General features: G+C 43.4%; 1 protein-coding gene across 2 annotated transcripts in view; it reads right to left on the bottom strand.

Annotated features, from left to right (window-relative positions):
* LOC121876989 (AT-rich interactive domain-containing protein 1A-like) overlaps positions 1 to 18,887 on the bottom strand; it is a 47,756-nt gene extending 28,869 nt beyond the window's left edge. Inside the window, exon 1 of one of the 2 annotated variants that reach the window (XM_042382571.1) lies at positions 18,667 to 18,887. In XM_042382571.1, coding sequence (XP_042238505.1) covers positions 18,667 to 18,702 — 36 coding nt within the window. In that variant the 5' untranslated portion in view covers positions 18,703 to 18,887. Of the gene's footprint in view, positions 1 to 10,909; positions 11,144 to 18,666 lie in introns of those variants that run through there. The other variant, XM_042382572.1, reaches the window with a different exon arrangement.
* Between the last annotated feature and the right edge of the window lie 1,102 nt (positions 18,888 to 19,989).

Genomic DNA, 19,989 nt, shown 5'->3' with positions numbered 1-19,989 from the left:
GCGCGGCAGTTCCCGACCGGATGTTTGGAGTTCGTCTGGGTTTGACAAGATGGAACTCGAGGAATTTCGGCATCTTTGGAGGTCTGAATTGGATTTCATATACATTTCCCTTACCTAGTTGCTAGCCAGTGACTACTATGGGGTGAATATATTCGAACAGATTCATGTTATCTGATAATAAAACATTTTTGGAGACTCTCCTCACGATCATTTCCAGTTGACGCGCGAGGACTGGCCGATGAAAGGTTGACGACGCAGAGACGGGTTTGCTTACTTATTATCACATTATAACAGCTTATGGCGCCCTGAGGCTTGTTGTGTCTTCCTAACAAGGTTTTGGTGGTAGGTGACCCGTCCAGCGTCCCCGGCAGGAGAGAACAGAAGCCACCCAGAGGTCAGGTGTAGCAGCCTCTCATAACCCAGGGCGGGCCACGTCCACCACACACCCATCATGAATACAGAGTCACCCTCCAGCTCCAACCGTGTATAGTGGAGTGAGTGTTGCACATAACCAGACCTGTTTTTATATACTATGGACACCACGCTATTCTCCCCTAAATACTAATTGTCCAATATTTAATGACTATCATCTAATTACCACAGCCAGTGATCAAAACCCCATTGTACTGAATAAACATGATATTCGGCCGTATTTTCAGGGGCAGGAAGATGTGATTCTGTAATACGGTAAATTCACCTCTTTATGCAGTGGAATAACATTATTTTGATGCATTAAACTACTGGTGGGAAAATCCCCGTTCAAGTATCTTCTGGTTCCCCTCCTTGGACGTTAAAGTTTGGGCTGGCGAGTTGCTATCTAAAACCTTTAATATGATACACAACAAAGTGGAAAATAACAACGTTGAGACACAATAGTACCTCATGTATAAGTATGCTAGCATCCCACTGAGGCAATAATGGTTTCAATCCACACCATTTTATCAACATATCGTAAACAAAACACGTCACAGAATGTTCAGACAATAACAATCAAGACTTCATGACACAAAACTTATATTTTACTTTACGGTCACAACCACTCATGCTGGAGACGTGTCAAGGACGTTATGTAGATCAATAACACTTCCCAACATGTCTGCTTAAACTGTTATTCATCATCATTCACATTAAAGGCGTCTAGCACTGTGTTGGCTGAATGTAAAGTGAGGGAGTTAGTTCACATCTGTGTTTTTTGTGATGGTGATGATATTGGTGGTGATGGTGGTGATAGTGGTGATGGTTGTGAAGGTAGTGATGGGGGGTTATGGTGGTGATGGTGATGGTTGTGAAGGTAGTGATGGGGGTTATGGTGGTGATGGTGATGGTTGTGAAGGTAATGATGGGGGTTATGTTGATGATGATGGTGGATGGTAGTGATGGGGGGGAGGAGTTATGGTGTCGATGGTGGTTGTGGTGACGCTGGTGTTGCTAGTGATGGTGTCAACAGATACGTTCTAAAATTAAGCCAGAATAGTCAGACAACTCTCGTCCAACTTAAAGAAAAGAGGCCAAAGCAATCAACATGAGACTCAAATCTTCAGAAATGTGGAGTCGTGTTCATCTTCCTACTATAAATAGCTCCACCCACGTTCACACTGCATAATATCCCTCTGGTCTCTGTTGCTGTTACCCAAGACAAGCTATTAACCATCTAACTTAACGCTCGATTGGTTGGGTCGGGTCGGGTTAGAATGATAGAATAATGTTAAGTATCTTCTATCACCCTAAACACCCCAGGTTATCAACAGGGACACATTAGTTGTATCTTTATATATAGGTTATAAGGTAATGACTGGTCTATATAGGTTTGTCTTGTATGGCATCCATAATAATATGACGTCTGTCTGTTTCTCTTTATCTCTCTCTCTCTCTCTCTGTCTATCTGCCCCTCTCTTTCTGCCTCTCTCTCTCTCTCTCACACTTCCAAAATAATCCCAACCCAGACGCTGTTCAGAAGTGTCACGCCACATTTTAACAACAGTCCTTAAGTAAATCACAAAGTGCCTCTCATACACTTACAAACTGGTAATGGAGACCCAGAGTGGAGTCAAGGTCGAGTCGGGGGTTCGAATTCACGGGGCTCGATTTTTTTTACCTTGAAACAGCGTAATAAAACAAGATGGTGAGGCCTTGGTGTACCTTTGATGGCATATACAGCGTTCTGCCTTCGTTCCTTACCTTAAAGGAAGGGAGGGGTAGGGAAGGAAGGGAGAAGAGGGAGGGGAAGAAAGGTAAGGAAAGGAGGGAAGGGAGGGGAAGGAAGGGAGAAGAAGCGAAAGGAAGAGAGGGGGAAGGAAAAAACGAGAGGGCAAAGGGAAGAGGGAAGGAGAGGTAAGGGTAGAGAAGAGAGATAGAGAGAAGAGAGAGGAGAAGAAGAAGAGGGAAGAAATAAGAGAAGACCAAGAGGAGGTAAGAAGAGAAAAATGAGAAGGTGTCATTCTAATCCACAAGTCGTGCTGGGAAATAAGAGAACTAACAACCTTTTTTTTGTCCAGGTCGTGCGGCTAAAGATAACAAGTCGTCCTGGGAAGTGGAGGTTAGTAACAGATTATGATCTATGACGTAGTGGCTGTGGCCTTCACACACACACTGTTACCTTCTTTGGGTGATTTGGTTGTCGATAAAATAATGATTGGTAGTAAGGAATCGATCGACTGCACCAAGGTTCTTTATGAAGTCACGAGTGGTTAAGATTCGAAAACGCTTGTAATGTTTCTCGAAGCCATATGCAAATTGATTCGAATCTCTTGTAAAACTTATTCAAATCATATTCAACTAAATTAAATTCGTAACACATGGCTCACATATTGATTCATTCACTATCGAACCCCCGTGATGGTGAGCTTGAAGTTATAAGCTTTCAGTTATAAAGCTTCATAATGAAGGCTCCACAGCTGCATGCAAATGGCTTCAAAATCTCATTCCATAAGAGGTTCAAGTCCAATTCAAATTGATTTCAAAACCTCATGACACAAAAACTGAATCTAATTGTATTTTGGCTTCGGAATATTCGGACTGTTCGAAGCATGGGAATAAAACTTAGAAAAAGGGAAGGTGAATATTGAGTACAGTGCTTCGTAGTCCCATGGTGAGGTCTTGAAGCCTTACGCATCTGGGGACAGGTTCACCCAAAGGCAGATTCTGGCGTAATTGAGAGCGTCCGGTGAACAGGTGGAGACGTGACCACGAAAACGGCAAGATGATTTTGTGTTTTGCAATCTCTCCTCTCTCTCTCTTCTTATGCGTATCTTTCTTACATTTTCTTTCTATCTGCCTGCGTGTGTGTATGTGTGTATGTGTGTGTGTGTGTGTGTTACATTCCTCTTACTCTACCTATCCAATCCCTTTGCCTAATCCCCACAAAATTCACTCTATTCACCTTACTTCTCTCTACCCACCCACATTTCTCCTCACCCTCCCCTCCCTTCACCCTCCTCCCCACCTAATTCTCATTCACCCTCCCATCCTCCATGCCACCCACTACATCATGGGCATATGACAGGCACAATGCTGACCATCCCTCCACTCCTAGCCCCTCTCCTCCTCCCCCCCTCTCTTACTCCTCCGTCACTCTCTCCCTCCTCCTACGCCTCCTCACCTTCCCCCTCTCCTCTTCCTCCACAGGTGAACGATCGACTAAGTGTGTAGTCTGATCTATGAATACCAGTCCTAACTGACTTAGGTACTGAGTGACTGATTAAATGACTAACTTACCTAATAACGTCTTTAACTAGTTCATTCGAGTTAATATACTACAAGAATCACGTTCAAAATGGTGTCGAATTTACATAAAGACTCGAACTCAACTAGGAGCATTATGGCGTTGAAATTACACTGAGACTCGACTTTAACTAGACAATCCTCTTATTCCTAGCAAACTGCAAGAAAATATCAAACTACAAACTCTGAGAATCGGGGGCAAGAAACGCCAAAGATGACACCAAGATGCAGCCATAACCTCAAAAATGAAGTCAAAATACCCCATAGCGCCAAAAATGACGCCAAAATAGCCACTAACGCCAGGTTAAGATTTGCGTGTTTACAATGTGACAAAAGGCTTGAGGGGTCAGCGAGCTAAGCTTCACTAATTCATTTATCAGCGGACGAACAGGTTTACCGGACTGGGCCAAAGGAAGAGGAGGTGAGGACAAAGGAAGGGATAGATGAAGAAGAAAGGTAGACAAAGGAAGGGAAAGATGAGGAAGGAGAAGGAACGAACGAACGAACTATCGAACCAACGAACGAACTGAGAAAAATAAGAAGAAAGATTAAAATGAATAGGAATAAGAAGAAGAAGAAGAAGAAGAAAATCGTGTAGGAGAGCGTGTGTATGTCCCCGGTATGTGGACTCGGGCTTAAGGCTTGACTATATTAACCATAAAGGGTCACTTGGATATGAGTCTCACAGCCCGACGACTTGCACGACGCTACCTGTTACGACCAATGAAGACGGGGAGGGGAGGCATGAAGAACGACGCACGAATGATGGGACTTCTACGGACGGGGGACCACTACTGACGGGGGCCATGAATGATGGGGCTACCACGGACGGGGGCCACTAAGGACGGATGGGGCCATACATAATAAAGAACGACAAATGAAGACCACGAATGATTGGACCACAACAAACATCACGTGTGTATACCCTTTGGTAATACTGTACGCTCGGTTTATCTTGGCAACACTGCTTAACCATAAACCACCTGGGTGAACGTAATTGAAATAACGAGTAATTACGGGGCACAAAAACCTCTCATTAACTCAGTAATTTACGGGATTATTCTTATTCTGGGCTTGTGTGTGTGTGTGTGTGTGTGTGCCAAGGTACAAAATAGGTCCGTTTTGCTTGACTAGTAAAGATCTCTGCCAGACCAACAACAACAACAACAAAAAACGCGCTACGTCGGGTGACTTCTTCTACTGGTGATGATGATGACGATGATGACGATGATTAGTGTACAAGGTATCGGTGTATCTTTCCCGTAATTACAGGCAACAACTTCCTCTTTCTCTAATTTTCTCTCCTCCCTTCATCCCATCTCTCCCTCTTCCCCACAACACCTGCCTCTCATTTCATCTTCCTACTTCAAACACCTGCTCGCGCTCTCTCTCCTTCCTTACTTCAAATATCTACTTTCCCCTCTTCTTCTCCTCCTCACATCTCAATCATCTCATAAATCCATCTCCTTCTCCGTTCTCCCTTTATCTCCCCCTCCTTCTCTCTCTCCCACCTGCTCCTTCTCCGTTCTCCCTTTATCTCCCCCTCCTTCTCTCTCTCCCACCTGCTCCTCCTCCATCTCTCCCTCTCTCTCTCTCACTTCCCAACCCTCAACAAGCAGCATCCTGGCCTCTCATAACCCAGCATTGCAGCGTCAAATGTCAACAACTAGTCCAAGAGTCATAAATTCCCGTAGTTTATATATACACATTTTTTTCACCTATCTGAATACATAACTGTGTATTTGACTGTCTCGCTTGAGCTACGACACACGAATATTAGTAAAAATGTCATCAAAACTGCAGTGAAACTCTACCTAAAGACATTCTCACGTTACCAAGATAGTGAAAAAACACGAGATAATCTTAAAGAATCCAACTTCAAACTTGCTGACCAAAACCCACCATGGACCTTCAGGCACATGCGTTGTTAATACCCATGCATATAAGTGGCTTGCTGACGGAGGCTGATTCAACTGTCAGCGATGTGGAGACGAGGTTGATCAACTAATAAAGAAAAATGCTGACTTGAGGTAACCTGTTATAAAACTTGAAGGGGGGAGGTAATAAACTGGATAATTCCCCCGACTGCAGCTCAAATAGTGAAAGATAATCAAAATAAAACATGAGAACTTAGCCTCCTGAGAACGATAAGTTTGCTATAAAGTAAATGGCGACTTTAAATCATTCACGTCAACACTACACACACACACAAAATACTTAAAGACGAAAGCTAAGGGGATTTATATTCTTACATTCTAGAATTCCTAAGCGATTGTCCACACTATCTCACTCCCTTGAGAACGATACTTAACCGAATGTAAACGAAACCTCGCCCACTTCTTGACCGCTGGCAGACGATAACTAAGCAGTTACTTGGTAATAACTTGACCACTTGTGAATAATAACTTTCTGGAGAAAATAATTTACACGGTTATTAACTTTAACCCTTTCTTTCTTTATGGTGATGACCATTTGGTAGGGGTGAGGAGTGGAAATAAAACTCAACTTCCAACCCAACGGTCATCAATGGATGAGGCGCCCCCAGTCGACCCAGCTGCAGAATGTGTTCCTAATTAAAAAAAATTCAGAATTGAAAGGCGGGTGAATGCAAGTGTCCGAAGACTTAATTTGTTAGTATGATGTATTCACACTACCACATATGGTTTATGTCTATGGGACGCACTTTCGCTTGAGTAAATAATAGCTTAAAGTATTGTTTGTATACACGAACACAATAGCGTTCGGACAACCTCTGAGTGTAGTCTTTAATGTTTAGAGTATAACAAAAAACATAACTGTCATCGATAACTCGTTTAAAAATGCGACTTGTGTATGAAAGATCAATAACTTACCCCAACACTGCACATCATGGTGTGTATTTTCTTATATGTTGTCAGGGAGAATAACAAAACCCAACGAGATGGCAACAGGTTCTCATTGCCACATGTTCGCTGAGAGATAATTCGTACCTGTGCTGGATGATACACAACCACCGTAATGACTCATGACGCTAAGGCCTTTTTTAGCCTAAAACTCATAAACTTTATCTAACTTTTATGAGGGCGAGGGACCGTCCACGATTATATAAAGATAAAATATGTAGTCGCTTAGAATAATAACCAAGATAACAGACAATAACAACTAGTGCTTATTGTGTTTTGTTATAAAGGTGAAATTAGTATAACAATATATATTAAACAATAGAATGATATTAACTCAACCGAAATATTTCCATATCCGGACTAGACCTTAATGCAGTACTGGTCATTGTTATTGTACGTTAATGTATCCGGAGTGTTTGCCTATATTTAGAGAGAGAGAGATAACGCACGACAAACTAACCTAACCATATCTAATCCACAGTTATCCTTCAGGTAAAACTAACTCAGATAAGGCACTGTTTACCCCCCAGTTTGGTTATCATACAACACCTGATAGCAGAGTTGAGGGCTCCTTCACCTGGTCACACTACCACCGTTATGCACAAATAACTCCCTGTTGTCACCATCTAACCTGACTCCCCAGGTAAGGTGAAAATACTAGGGTGTTTAATCTTCAGGTGAGTTCCTTCTTGGTCACTCCAGTATTATTGTCGTTTTCCCAAGATTTTCATAACATCAAGGGATCAAAGATAGCAGATAGTGTTCTTTTTTTTTAATATATATATTAATATTTGTGTAAAAATGTGTCTATTCATTAAAAAAATCAAATGATTTGGGACCATACACATCTCTCCAACACACACACACACAGACACACACACACACACACACACACACACACACACACACACACACACACAGAAACTTAGATACGTTCTGACACATACAGTTAAGTGGAAAATTTAAGTGGAATAATGGATAATTAGAAAGGGGACCAGGAAGGTAGGAAGGGAGAGAAGGGGGATAGAGAGAAAAGGAAAGTAGGAAAGGAAGAGGGGGAAGGGAGATTGGTGGATAGAGAAGGGGGAAGAGGGAGAGGTGGATATGGGGTGGGTGGAAATGTGGTCCCATGGTCCCGGCAGCGTGGCAGTGGTGGTGGCACTCGTACTGGCGGAGTTCCAATATCCCCATAGTTTATTGTTAGTGCCTCCCTCCCTGTCTCTTCTTCCTCGTGTCTGTGTGTCTTATCTTCGTCTCCCGGCCATCTTCCTTCTCCTCCTCGTCTCCCCCTCCACTTCCTTGTCTCTTCTTCCTCTTACTCGTCTCCTCTCTCACTCTCTTCTCATCTTCCTCCCCAGTAGTCTCCCCCTCACCCCCAGGTTATCTATACAGTTGGATGGTGATCTTATCTCCTCACTCCTGATTGCCCTATATCTTACAACAGTGTCTCCCGTTTCTCAGAGATCAGTATACACTATCACGCTATGGGCGAGTCTCTATCGACGACATTTTGTAACCATTGAGGAAGCCATTTAGATACGCGTTTCATTCAACCAGTGAGATATGAACTGTAATGCAAGAAACTTTGACCAGAGTTGACGATTTATCTGTATCAAATATTCGTTTCTTAATTAGGTAGCAAGGATTAGGTGGCATGGATTAGGTAGCAAAGATTAGGTGGCATGGATTAGGTGGCAAGGATTAGGTGGCAAGGATTAAACAACAAGAATTAGGTTACAAGGATTCGAACCCAGGATCTCGAGAACTGTATCGAATCCCCCGAGAGAACCGCAGCCACAAGTAACTCCTCAAGCAGTAGACGGATGTGTTAATGCGAGGCTCTTGGGGTCTAAGAAGGCTTGCTGACTCAACTGGTTCACATGGGCCCCTGTCCTAATTGACCACAGACTACCCTAAATATTTATGTGTCTATTCTTTGTACGTGGGAAACTTGAGCTAGTCATTGTTATTAAGGTATAATCATAAAATGCATTGTCTTTTGGATACTATAGGGTGTTCCTGTTGATATTAGAGTGTTTATCATCATCATCATCATCATCATCATCATCATCATCATCATCATCATCATTATTATTACGGGTGAGGCTCAGTCCAAGAGGAGTAAAGAAGGGAAGGAAGCACTTGATACGAATATAAACAAAAGGAAAAATTACAAAAAGAAAGGATAATTATAGAGTACTCATGGAGAAGTAAAGCAGAGAAGATAAAATAGAAGAGATGGTGGAAGAAAGATAAGGAACAAGAGAGGACAAAGAAGACGAAGACACGGGAACAAAGGAAAAGGGGAAGAAAAAGAAAGGATTTGTGAAGGAAGATAATCAAGCCCGAACAGAAAAAAGGCCAAACAGTTAAAAAAAAAGGCCAAATGCACATAGCCAGGACTGTGACAAGCTCGTGGGCAGTAACTCTCTACTCTTGGCAAGGTATTCAGCGGCCGCGTTTTAAGATCGACTCTTAAATCAGAGGTTCCATCGCCAGCATTAAGTATTATATAAAGTATGTGGTCGTCCATCACAGCTGGTACACTGAGGCCGCCACCACCTGCACCACCCCTATCACCACTACCACTTGTACCACTAACAGTATTGTCACCACCACTACCGCCTCTAATATTACCACTACCATCACTGATATCACCACCACTAACATCACTGTAATCAGCTGCACCAGTAATACCATCTACACCACTACCACCACTAGCATCTCCGCCGTCACCACTTTCCTCAACACCTGAAACAAACACAGGTGAAAGTGATAATTTCCCCAGAGAGAGAGAGAGAGGAGGACGGGGAGGGGGAGGGGGGGGGGTATGCCGTACATGGATGAACTTTAAGAGAAAGAAGGAAATGTAACCAAATATTTGTATTTATATTGTTGTTTGTTATTACGGTCATGGGTATGTCTTTTATGCCCTCACCAACGTAGGTATACACACGCACGCAAACACACACACACACACACACACAGAAGACGATTACAATACCCTCTTTCCTTTTCCGGATTATGATAACATTCTCTAGTAAACTCCCACACATTATTAAGACACTCTGGTTAAAAACACTCCCACATATGACCAGGTTTCTTCATGGTAAAACAACACACACACGCACGCACGCACGCACACACACAGTTACAGTAAGTTACAAAGTATAAATAAAATGGAGAAATGAATAAAATGTACGACATAAAAACATATTGTGTTGAGTAACGTTGACGCTCATATCCTGAAAGGTTTTCCTCAACTCCCAGGAAGGATGGCTGTCACGGCAATTTTCTTGTTTTACGTCATATGTGTCATGAGAGGTGTGGGGTGGTGTGTCATGAGAGGTGTGGGTGGTGTGTCATGTGTGGGGTGGTGTGTCATGAGAGGTGTGGGATGGTGTTGTGACAGTGTGGGGTGGTGTGTCATGAGAGGTGTGGGGTGTTGTGACAGTGTGGGGTGGTGAGTCATGAGAGGTGTGAGTTGGTGTGACAGGTGTGGGTTGGTGTGACAGGTGTGGGAAGGTGTGACAGGTGTGGGAAGGTGTGACATGAGAGGTGTGGGGTGGTGTGTCATGAGGTGTGGGGTGGTGTGACAGGTGTGGGTTGGTGTGACAGGTGTGGGAAGGTGACATGAGAGGTGTGGGGTGGTGTGTCATGAGAGGTGTGGGGTGGTGTTGTGACAGTATGGGGTGGTGAGTGGAGGTGTGGGTTGGTGTGACAGGTGTGGGTTGGTGTGACAGGTGTGGGAAGGTGTGACATGAGAGGTGTGGGGTGGTGGTCATGAGAGGTGTGAGTTGGTGTGACAGGTGTGGGTTGGTGTGACAGGTGTGGGTTGGTGTGACAGGTGTGGGAAGGTGACATGAGAGGTGTGGGGTGGTGTTGTAACAGGTGTGGCGTGGTGTTGTGACAGGTGTGGGGTGGAGTTTCGTGACAGTGTGGGGTGGAGTTTCGTGACAGTGTGAGATGGTGTGTCGTGACAGGTGTGGGGTGGTGTGTCGTGACAGGCGTGGGGTGGTGTGTCGTGAAAGGTGTGGGGTGGTGTGTCGTGAAAGGTGTGGGATGGTGGTGTGTCCTGACAGGTGTATATGACAGGTGAAACCTAAGTGGGTGAAGTGACTGATTTATTTTACCCTTTTATTGTGGTTCTTACGATAAGCATCTATTTATGACCATCAAAAAATAATTTATATATTTATGTTTACAATTGTGGATTTCTATGTAGTAAATAATCTCACTAGTTCAATACTCACTCACGGAGTCGCAGATTATCATCAGAAAAAATAAATTTTATATATTAAACTTACCTTCAACTTTGACCACACTTTCAATAACACTCAGGTAGTAACGCGGTCAGGTATGAGTTTCTCTGAGGTGGCGATGCTTGGGATGGATGGTATAGGTTTTCACGAGAAACCTTTACAACCTCAATAACGCGACGTAACCCTCCAGGAGCAGCAGAGTCCGCAACCACACTTTACGAGAGCTGAGAACGAACTGCCGACGAGCTCAGTTGCCGGCCGCCAGCCAGCCACCAGCAGGACAGCTCGCGGCTACACTCCCGGCTGCCTCAAGGTGCGGGCTACCCTATTTACCGACACTATTTTTACGATTTCTATTAACTTTTTTCGTTTCTGTCAAAGTCATTGTGAAATTTAGTTACAAGGGAATTCACTGGGCCACTGTGTTCTCATCTTAGAAGCTGTAAGTATCTCTATGTGGATTAATCTATTCACACGACAATTTGACAGAAGTGAAATGGAAATGGTTCCACTTACGATTTTATATGTAATTAAAAGTGAAGTAATGCTGGAATGCAAGACAAATTACAGTGTCAGTTTGAAACACCTGTTGAGTCACTTATTTATTTATCTTAATTGAAAGAAAATTAAATCAATAAGAAAGAAACCAGGACAAAGACGAACAGCTCTTCTGAACTCAACATTGGGCGACGCTCTTAACCGCCAGTTGCTTGCTGATATTTTTAATTTCTGAACAATCCAGACAGTTTTAGCTCGCTACGGTACCGATTCTTTCCTTGTTTCCTGCCTCTTAGGAGTAGTTTCTTGTGACGAAGGAGGTCTTACTAGGATGGTGAGGAGGGGGTGAAGGACGCGGGGTGAGGGAGGTCTCCGCTGGGGTGAAGCTAATGTGTGCAGGTTTATCAGGGTGTTCACCTTTCTGCAGCGAGGTGAGGGCTCACTGCCCGCCCGCTGTGGCTCACGATCTGTCTCCCTGCCCACCTCACGCCCACACCCGGCTACACCACCATCACGCCCACACCGTCACCACATCCGGCCATTCCACCACCCTCACGCCGACACCGTCATCACACCCTGCCATACCACCAACTTCACGCCCACACCGTTACCACACCCGGCCCTACCACCACCTTCACGCTCACGCCGAAACCAAAGCCGGCCACATCACTACCCTCACGCCCACGCCGTCACCACACCCGGCCATACCACCACCCTCACGCCCACACCGTCACCACACCCGGCCACATCACTACCCTCACGCCCACACCGTCACCACACCCGGCCACATCACTACCCTCACGCCCACACCGTCACCACACCCGGCCACATCACTACCCTCACGCCCACACCGTCACCACACCCGGCTACACTCATGACCACAACACCACCCTCACACCTACACTGCCACCACCAACACACCCACCCACAACACTACCCCCACACAGTGCTTCCCAACACGCTCACGCCCTTATTTCCACCCACCTAATAATACCAACACCAATATAACTTACCCCCTTCACGCCCACATTTTCACCTACACTCCCATACCATTATCTCAATTTCTCAAAAATACACACACACACACACACACACACACACACACACACACCATTTGGCTGCTGTATTTCTCAATATACCATTAATTATTATTATTATTATTACATACTTGCGCCTGTCTCTGGAAAATATGCATATATATACACTATTTTGGTTTCTACAAGTGCTGAGACTGAGGGAATACCACTGGAATTCTTGTGTCTAGTAACGGATTTCTGGGAACGTGGACCCTGGTAGGTCACGCCCCCGGGAGCCCTGAGAGAGTACTGCACCTGCCAAGTTTGGTTACAATCAATCAAACGCCGAATAGAGTTGAGATCGGTGACATACACATCAAGAATATACAACAGTTGTCCTCGTAATTACGTTTTGCAATCGAGTGGTCAAATTTTCTTCTATTTTTCCTTAATTTTGTTTCTTTCTTTTTCTGTTAAAGAAGGAGAAAGAAAGACACATAAGAAGGTAAAGACTTACAGTACAGTATATTTGGGAAGACTCAAAGACTCACTAGAGGGGGAGTCTAGATTCAGGTAATACTCAGCTTTGTAAATAATCCGCAGGTCAGCGAAGCCTCACAAAGCTTGGGTTTACGCAGGACGCGGAAACACCACCGTGACGTGCTTACTACGCCTGCTGGCTACCACGGCTGACGGAGGCAACATCAACAAACTACGACTGACAGTTCAACGTGGATGACGATCGTAGTTAACGCCGGAGTATGAATGGAAATACGAAATCTTGGATTTAGGTGGTAATGGCGTCAGCAAGCACTATTGATGGTCAGCAAGCACGATTGATGGTCAGCAAGCACGATTGATGGTCAGCAAGCGCGACTGATAGTTGGAGGTGACGTCAGGAGGCGGCTGACGGGCGAGGTGCTCAGGATGATAAATGGTGCCGGGTTTTGTAACAGTGAACTGATCTGGTAGACGGCCATGATAGCTACCGCCTGATGGTACACACGTGGCCACCAACTACCACAACACAACCACAACTACCAAAACACAACTACAACAACACAACCACAACTACCACAACACAACCACAACTACCAAAACACAACTACAACAACACAACCACAACTACCACAACACAACCACAACTACCAAAACACAACCACAACTACCAAAACACCAACCACAACTACCACAACACAACCACAACTACCACAACACAACCACAACCACCAAACACACCAACACACAACAACTACAACTACCACAACACAACCACAACTACCACAACACAACCACAACTACCCACAAGCACAATAACACAACCACAACTACAACACAACACAACCACAACTACCACCACAACACAACCACAACTACACACAACACAACACCACAACTATAACCACCACAACACAACCACAACTACCAACACAACACAACTACCACAACACAACTACACAACCACTACACAACACAACCAACTAACTGCCACAACACAACCACAACTACACAACACAACCACAACTACCACAACACAACCTAACTACCACAACCACAACCACAACTACCACAACAACCACAACTACCACAACACAAACCACAACTACCACAACACAACTACAACTACTACAACTACCACAACACAACCACAACTACCAAAACACAACACAACTACCACACAACTACCACAACACAACCACAACTACCACAACTACAACTGACACAACTACAAACTACACAACACAACACAACTACCACAACACAACTACCACAACACAACCACAACTACCAAACACAACCACAACTACCACAACACAACTGCAACAACACAACCACAACTACCACACACACAACACACACTACAACTACCCACAACACAACCACAACAACCACACAACACAACCACAACTACCACAAACACAACCACAACTACCACAACACAACCACAACTACCACAACACAACTACAACTACCACACACAACACACAACTCACCACAACCACAACCACAACTACCACAACACAAACCACAACTACAACTACCACAACACAGCACACAACACCACAACACAACACAACTACAGCTACCACAACACAACCACAACTACCACAACACAACCACAACTACCACAACACAACCACAACTACCACAACACAACCACAACTACCACAACACAACCACAACTACCACAACACAACCACAACTACCACAACACAACCACAACTACCACAACACAACTACAACTACCACAACACAACCACAACTACCACAACACAACCACAACTACCACAACACAACCACACTACCATAATCTCATCACCACTACAATGATATCATCACAATACCACAACCCATCCTTTCCCATCACACAAACATACCCCTCCTCCTTTCCCCCTCCATCACACAAACGCACCTCATCCTTCCCCCTCCCCATCACACAAACACCCCCTCCCTTCCCCTTTCCATCACACATACCCCATCCTTTCCCCTCCCATCACACATCCATCTCACTACAATAACCCTCTCCATCTACTCTTAAACAGATACATTAACACCTTTACTAACTGACTAAACTGAAAGAACGTAATACACCAAAACACCCACAATCCGTTTTATTCCACACGCTATCCACTGCATCCCCGACTCACACCTCACGCTAAACACACACCGCAAATGCTGATGACTAATTCTCAGACACGTTTTTTATTACATTAAGAAGAGGGGAGGAGGGGGAGGAGGGGGAGGGGGGGTCGGATACACTTTTCCCGCGGTTTGTTTCAACACTAAAGGCAAGAGACACGCGTTGGTTTTAGTCACGAAGGCGAGCGTGTAATATTGCCGGGGTAAAAAAACACCCCCGTGGTTGTATCATGTTGCTGGCTCTGGTTCTCATGGCTTATGACTGCCCTCGCCCCACACACATGAACACACAAACATAAACACACACACATACACATACACCTTCGCAAAAACAACGTTATTTTACATGTTCCTTTGTGTTAGTTGTGACCTTTATTTTTTTAAGGAAGAATATATCGCAAAATAACAAAACAAAAAATAATAAACTAAACAAACCAAAATAAATTAGTTTCTTTAGTGAATAACAAATTTGTGTTTTGATTACATGAATATTTTCTTGATGTTTTCCATTTGTTGTTTACAGTGCAGGAGTCTAAACAAGTTCTGCCCTCTGAGGAAGATATCTTCATCCCATGAGTACGATTTAACCCATATAGTACGATGCCTTGACCTTATGAATACGATGACCAGTTGAGTACGATAACATTGTACTCAGAGGGTTAAGTCATAGTACTCAAGGGATTAATTTGTCTCTATGGAACACCTAAAACTTCCTATATTCATGACGTACTAATTGAAGATTAAAATAACTATATAATTAGAAACAAAATAGCATCTCATCAAAGGGTATACTAGTGTCACGTCTTGTTGTTTGATGTTCCTTGATATTTTCGTTAGTTAATGAAAATATCAAGGAACAACAAAGAGCAAGTCGTGACACTAGCTTCCCCCCTTCTCTTCAGACGACTAGATTAAAATGAACCTCACCACCTAACTAGACGGTGATATAAAGGAATGACAACACTCCTTGGTGACTTAGTGAACATGTAAACAAACACTGACAGTGGGATCAAGTAGTATTCTCAGACGTAATATACGACTCGATTGTCTTTGTCAAAATGCGACTTTGTTTTTGTTTTTAAATTTTCACTTGACGTCACCTCTCTTCTAGTAGCCACGAATACCACTGATAATCTGTTTTGTATCTCAGAACTTGATCGTTGGTGGTTTGTACAGATCATCTTAATATAAAACAATACTACATTCCTGTTTGCTTAGATTACTTAAACAAGAAAAAATGGTTATAAATCAAGAGCAAAGAACTGCATACCAAAACTCAACACGTCAGACTATCAACTGTGTCAACAATAATTACAATGGTAACAACAACTCTCAGATAAACAGTATGAATGGCAGGAGACGTGAGGCTGGCCGGGGATCTCTCAGCTCCGGGAGGGTACGGGAACATCTTGTGAATTCTCATCACTGGAAAAACTTTTGTTCCTGGCGCAGGGACTCACACTACAGGGGGAGAGGAGGGAGTTCAACTCTTGCCTTTTGGGATGTGCAGAAGAGGAAGATGTGGGGATGGGGATGGGGAGTGCGTAGGTGGATGAGAAGGGAGGAAAGAGAAGGAGATGCAAAATGGGAAGGGAGGAGGACTGAAAAGGGAGAAAGGGAGGACAAGTGATGAGAAGGAAGAGTAAGGAGGGAGGGAGGAAGAGAGGGAGGGAGGGAGAGAAATGGGTTGGGGGATAGGAATAGAGTGAGAGTGAAAGTGAATGGTGAGGAGGGAGGAGGGGCGGGTACCCTACAGGATGTGAATGGGCCGTAGAGGTATTCTGAATAGGGAGAGACGAACGAACCCGTAATTAGTCTCACGGATACAGCCATAGTGTACAGGTAGAAGAACATGTAGGGGTGTAAACCAGGTCGTATTGGGTAATGCTGACGTCAGATGTAAACAAATGGTTTCTCCTTCCCTTCTTCAACCTTTTCTCTTCTTACTTCTTCTATTTCTCTTTTTTCTTCTTTTCATCCCTCCTCCAGATGCAAACGAAAATTTTTTACTTCTCCCTCTTCCTCCATTCCTCTTCTTCCATATCATATTTCACTTTTTTACTTCTCATATTTCCTTTCCTTTTCTCTCTTCCTTCTCTTCCAGTCCTCCTCTACCTTCCTTCTTTTCCTTTCTCTTCCTCCTTCTCTTCTCTACCATCTTCTCCTCCTGGTTCCGTCACTGGGCTTTAAATATCTGGAATATTCTTTCAACGTCTCACTCCAGCTTAAGCCCTAACCATTAAGTGTAGCGATAAAGTCGGATTTTTTTTTATTCGTAGAGGATAACGTCAAGGTATGTGAGCATTAACGACTTAAAAGCTGAAGAGAAAATTTCATAGTTCCTTATCGGTATCTCTTAATAATCGTATACATACTCGAGATTCCATTAAGATTCTATTATGTTCATACCTTCTTTGGGAGGCTGACGTCATGGAATTCGTAATTACTGTACCGGAAATACGGATGAGTACACCTAAGTCTCTCCTCTTTCACAAAGACTAATTTCAGCATGGCGGTGGTGAAGTGCGATTTCCGCTTAGGACATCTGTTTAACATATCTTTCAAATTTGTCGTTACATTTGGGACCGAGAGTTAAACGTCGTCTCCGAAAAAGGCAACGAAAAAGTAAAAATTAGACAGGTATTTCCGAGAAAAACGTTCATCACCCAAGACGCACACCAGAGAAAACGGAAAATGTTAAAGGATACACTCTGCTAAAAGTAAGACATTTACGCAGCTGCATTAAAAAGTATTAAAACTGTGGACTATTTTTATTTTCAGTTGGTATTTGCTGATGTTTATGATATCAACTATTATTAAACATTAACATAAAAGGTGTTTAGTAATTTTATTAGTCATAACAAATTACGAATCATAAGAGGAATTCTCGGGTACAGTACAATACAATATTATGAAATTGATGGGAACATTAAATTAAATCAGACGAATAGAACTAGGCTGAAGCACATGCAAGTTAACTCACAATTAATTGAGGAATATATAGATAACCACATCATTAAGTGTTAAATCACATTACCACCTCCACATTTAATTAAAAGTTTATTGGTTCCTCAATTTTATATAAAAGAAATCACACCACTTAATAAAAACACATATGACCCACTTCTAGGAGTAACAAGCTCTTAACTACACACTTCACTTGATAAACATGTTTCTGTCCTACAACTAGAGTGAAATATTCCAATGGTCTCAGTAATAATATGAAGAGACTTGACTCCAGTACACCCTAACTTTGTTTTACTATGGGAACTGTGACCTGTCTGTAATGGACTCTAGAAGGAGCCAGTCTTAATGGTTAGGTTACATTAGGTTAGATCGAGTCATGATTAGGTCAGGTTATGTTAGGTTTGGTCAGGTTAGGTTAGGGGGAGTTCGATTAGGTCAGGTTAGGTTAGGTTAGGTTAGGTTTGATTAAGGTAGATTAGGTAAAATGTGGTTTAGTTAGGCTAGATAGGGTCAGCTTAGATTATGCTATGTGAAGATTAGGTTAAAGTCAATGTAATAAAGAACCCCGTAGAATTAGGACCAATTAGGACATGAAACCACAAACTGCCAAACTCACCTGCTTCATCACTTAATCAGAATACAGTCCACATGTTCTTGACCACAAAACATATTCTCGCTTACCTGAATCTCGTCGGTGGGTGAGGTACGTGTAGGCATTATGTCGATGGCAACCTTCAGTCACTGCAAGTTTAATTTTACAGGATCTTCTTTATCTGGGTTAAATAGCTCCTTATATTGCTGTGGATAAGGCTATATTTCTTTTTGTTATTGTTGGTGAGATAATATTGTTAACCAGAAGCGACGGCGGTGCGTGTTGCCTCCACAAGATAATACAAACGACTGAAGGTGAGCAGACGATGTGATGTCCATATAAACAGGAGGAGTCACTCGAACTGACCGCTTACTCACCAACTACCCACCTCACTCTCCTTCCAAGCGTAAAGGCTTTGTCGAAACACGGGACGGCTAATACTCCTCTGTTGCATGAAGGAATTTTTTTTTACATAAGCTTGAGCACATAGAGGAAACATATTACGCTTGAAATTAAATACGGATTAATGGTGAAAAAAGAGGAACTATAATATGGCAGCAGTGAAAAGCCCCTCCGCCCCTACGAGTTGGTGATGTCATCGATGACGTCATATGGGTTTCAGGAAAGCGCGCCTGGTTAAAATAGATACGAGCGCTGGAGACAACACACCGAGTGGGCGTTATCCTGCTATTTTACGCCTACTTAGAAGGTGATGTACAGTATGTAACAATGTGCTTTTTTCTGAGATTTTTTGGTACATTGGAGCGATCCACGTCTCCGCTGCCCAGGTTTTTACGTTAAATTCACGGAATTAGTGGGCGACAGAGGCACACTAACACTGATTAAACGGCCTTTGTTAACAAAGGGTTAATTTGTTCGTTTTTCTAGACGTCCGGGCACACACTTGGCGGTAAATGGATGGGTCGTTTCTGCCTCTCTGTGTCCACCTACCTGTCTCTCCCTCCTTCCAATAACTATTTTTACCAAAAGCTTCACATTAAGCCAGGAGAGAAACAACAACTAGACGGCACTCGGCCAAGGGTATGTCAAAATGGACTATCATGACATGTTTGATAACTTTATACCAGCCTCCGTTCTGGATTTATCTTATGAGCACTCTGACACGTAGAAAGACAGACAGACAGACAGAGTCTCTGGTCCACCACGACACTGACCACCATCGGGAAAAAGGCGCCAGACAGCCCTCACGTCACCAGACAGACTTAGGTACTCTGCTCACACCCACACTCACCGCTCAGGTCCACGTTCTGAGAATTATATGTGTTAATTTATTCCAGGGATTAAGCATGCAAGGGGATACTCCTGAAATACGAAAACGAACCAAATGAACTACACTAACACGTAATTTGTTTTAGCCTAAGCATTCATTATATACAGTAAATGTATTATTT

This window comes from Homarus americanus, unplaced genomic scaffold, assembly GCF_018991925.1.
Source record: "Homarus americanus isolate GMGI-L3 unplaced genomic scaffold, GMGI_Hamer_2.0 scaffold8425, whole genome shotgun sequence".
NCBI lineage: Eukaryota > Metazoa > Arthropoda > Malacostraca > Decapoda > Nephropidae > Homarus > Homarus americanus.
The sequence above is the reverse complement of the archived record's forward strand: the minus strand, read 5'-3'. Positions and strand labels throughout refer to the sequence as shown.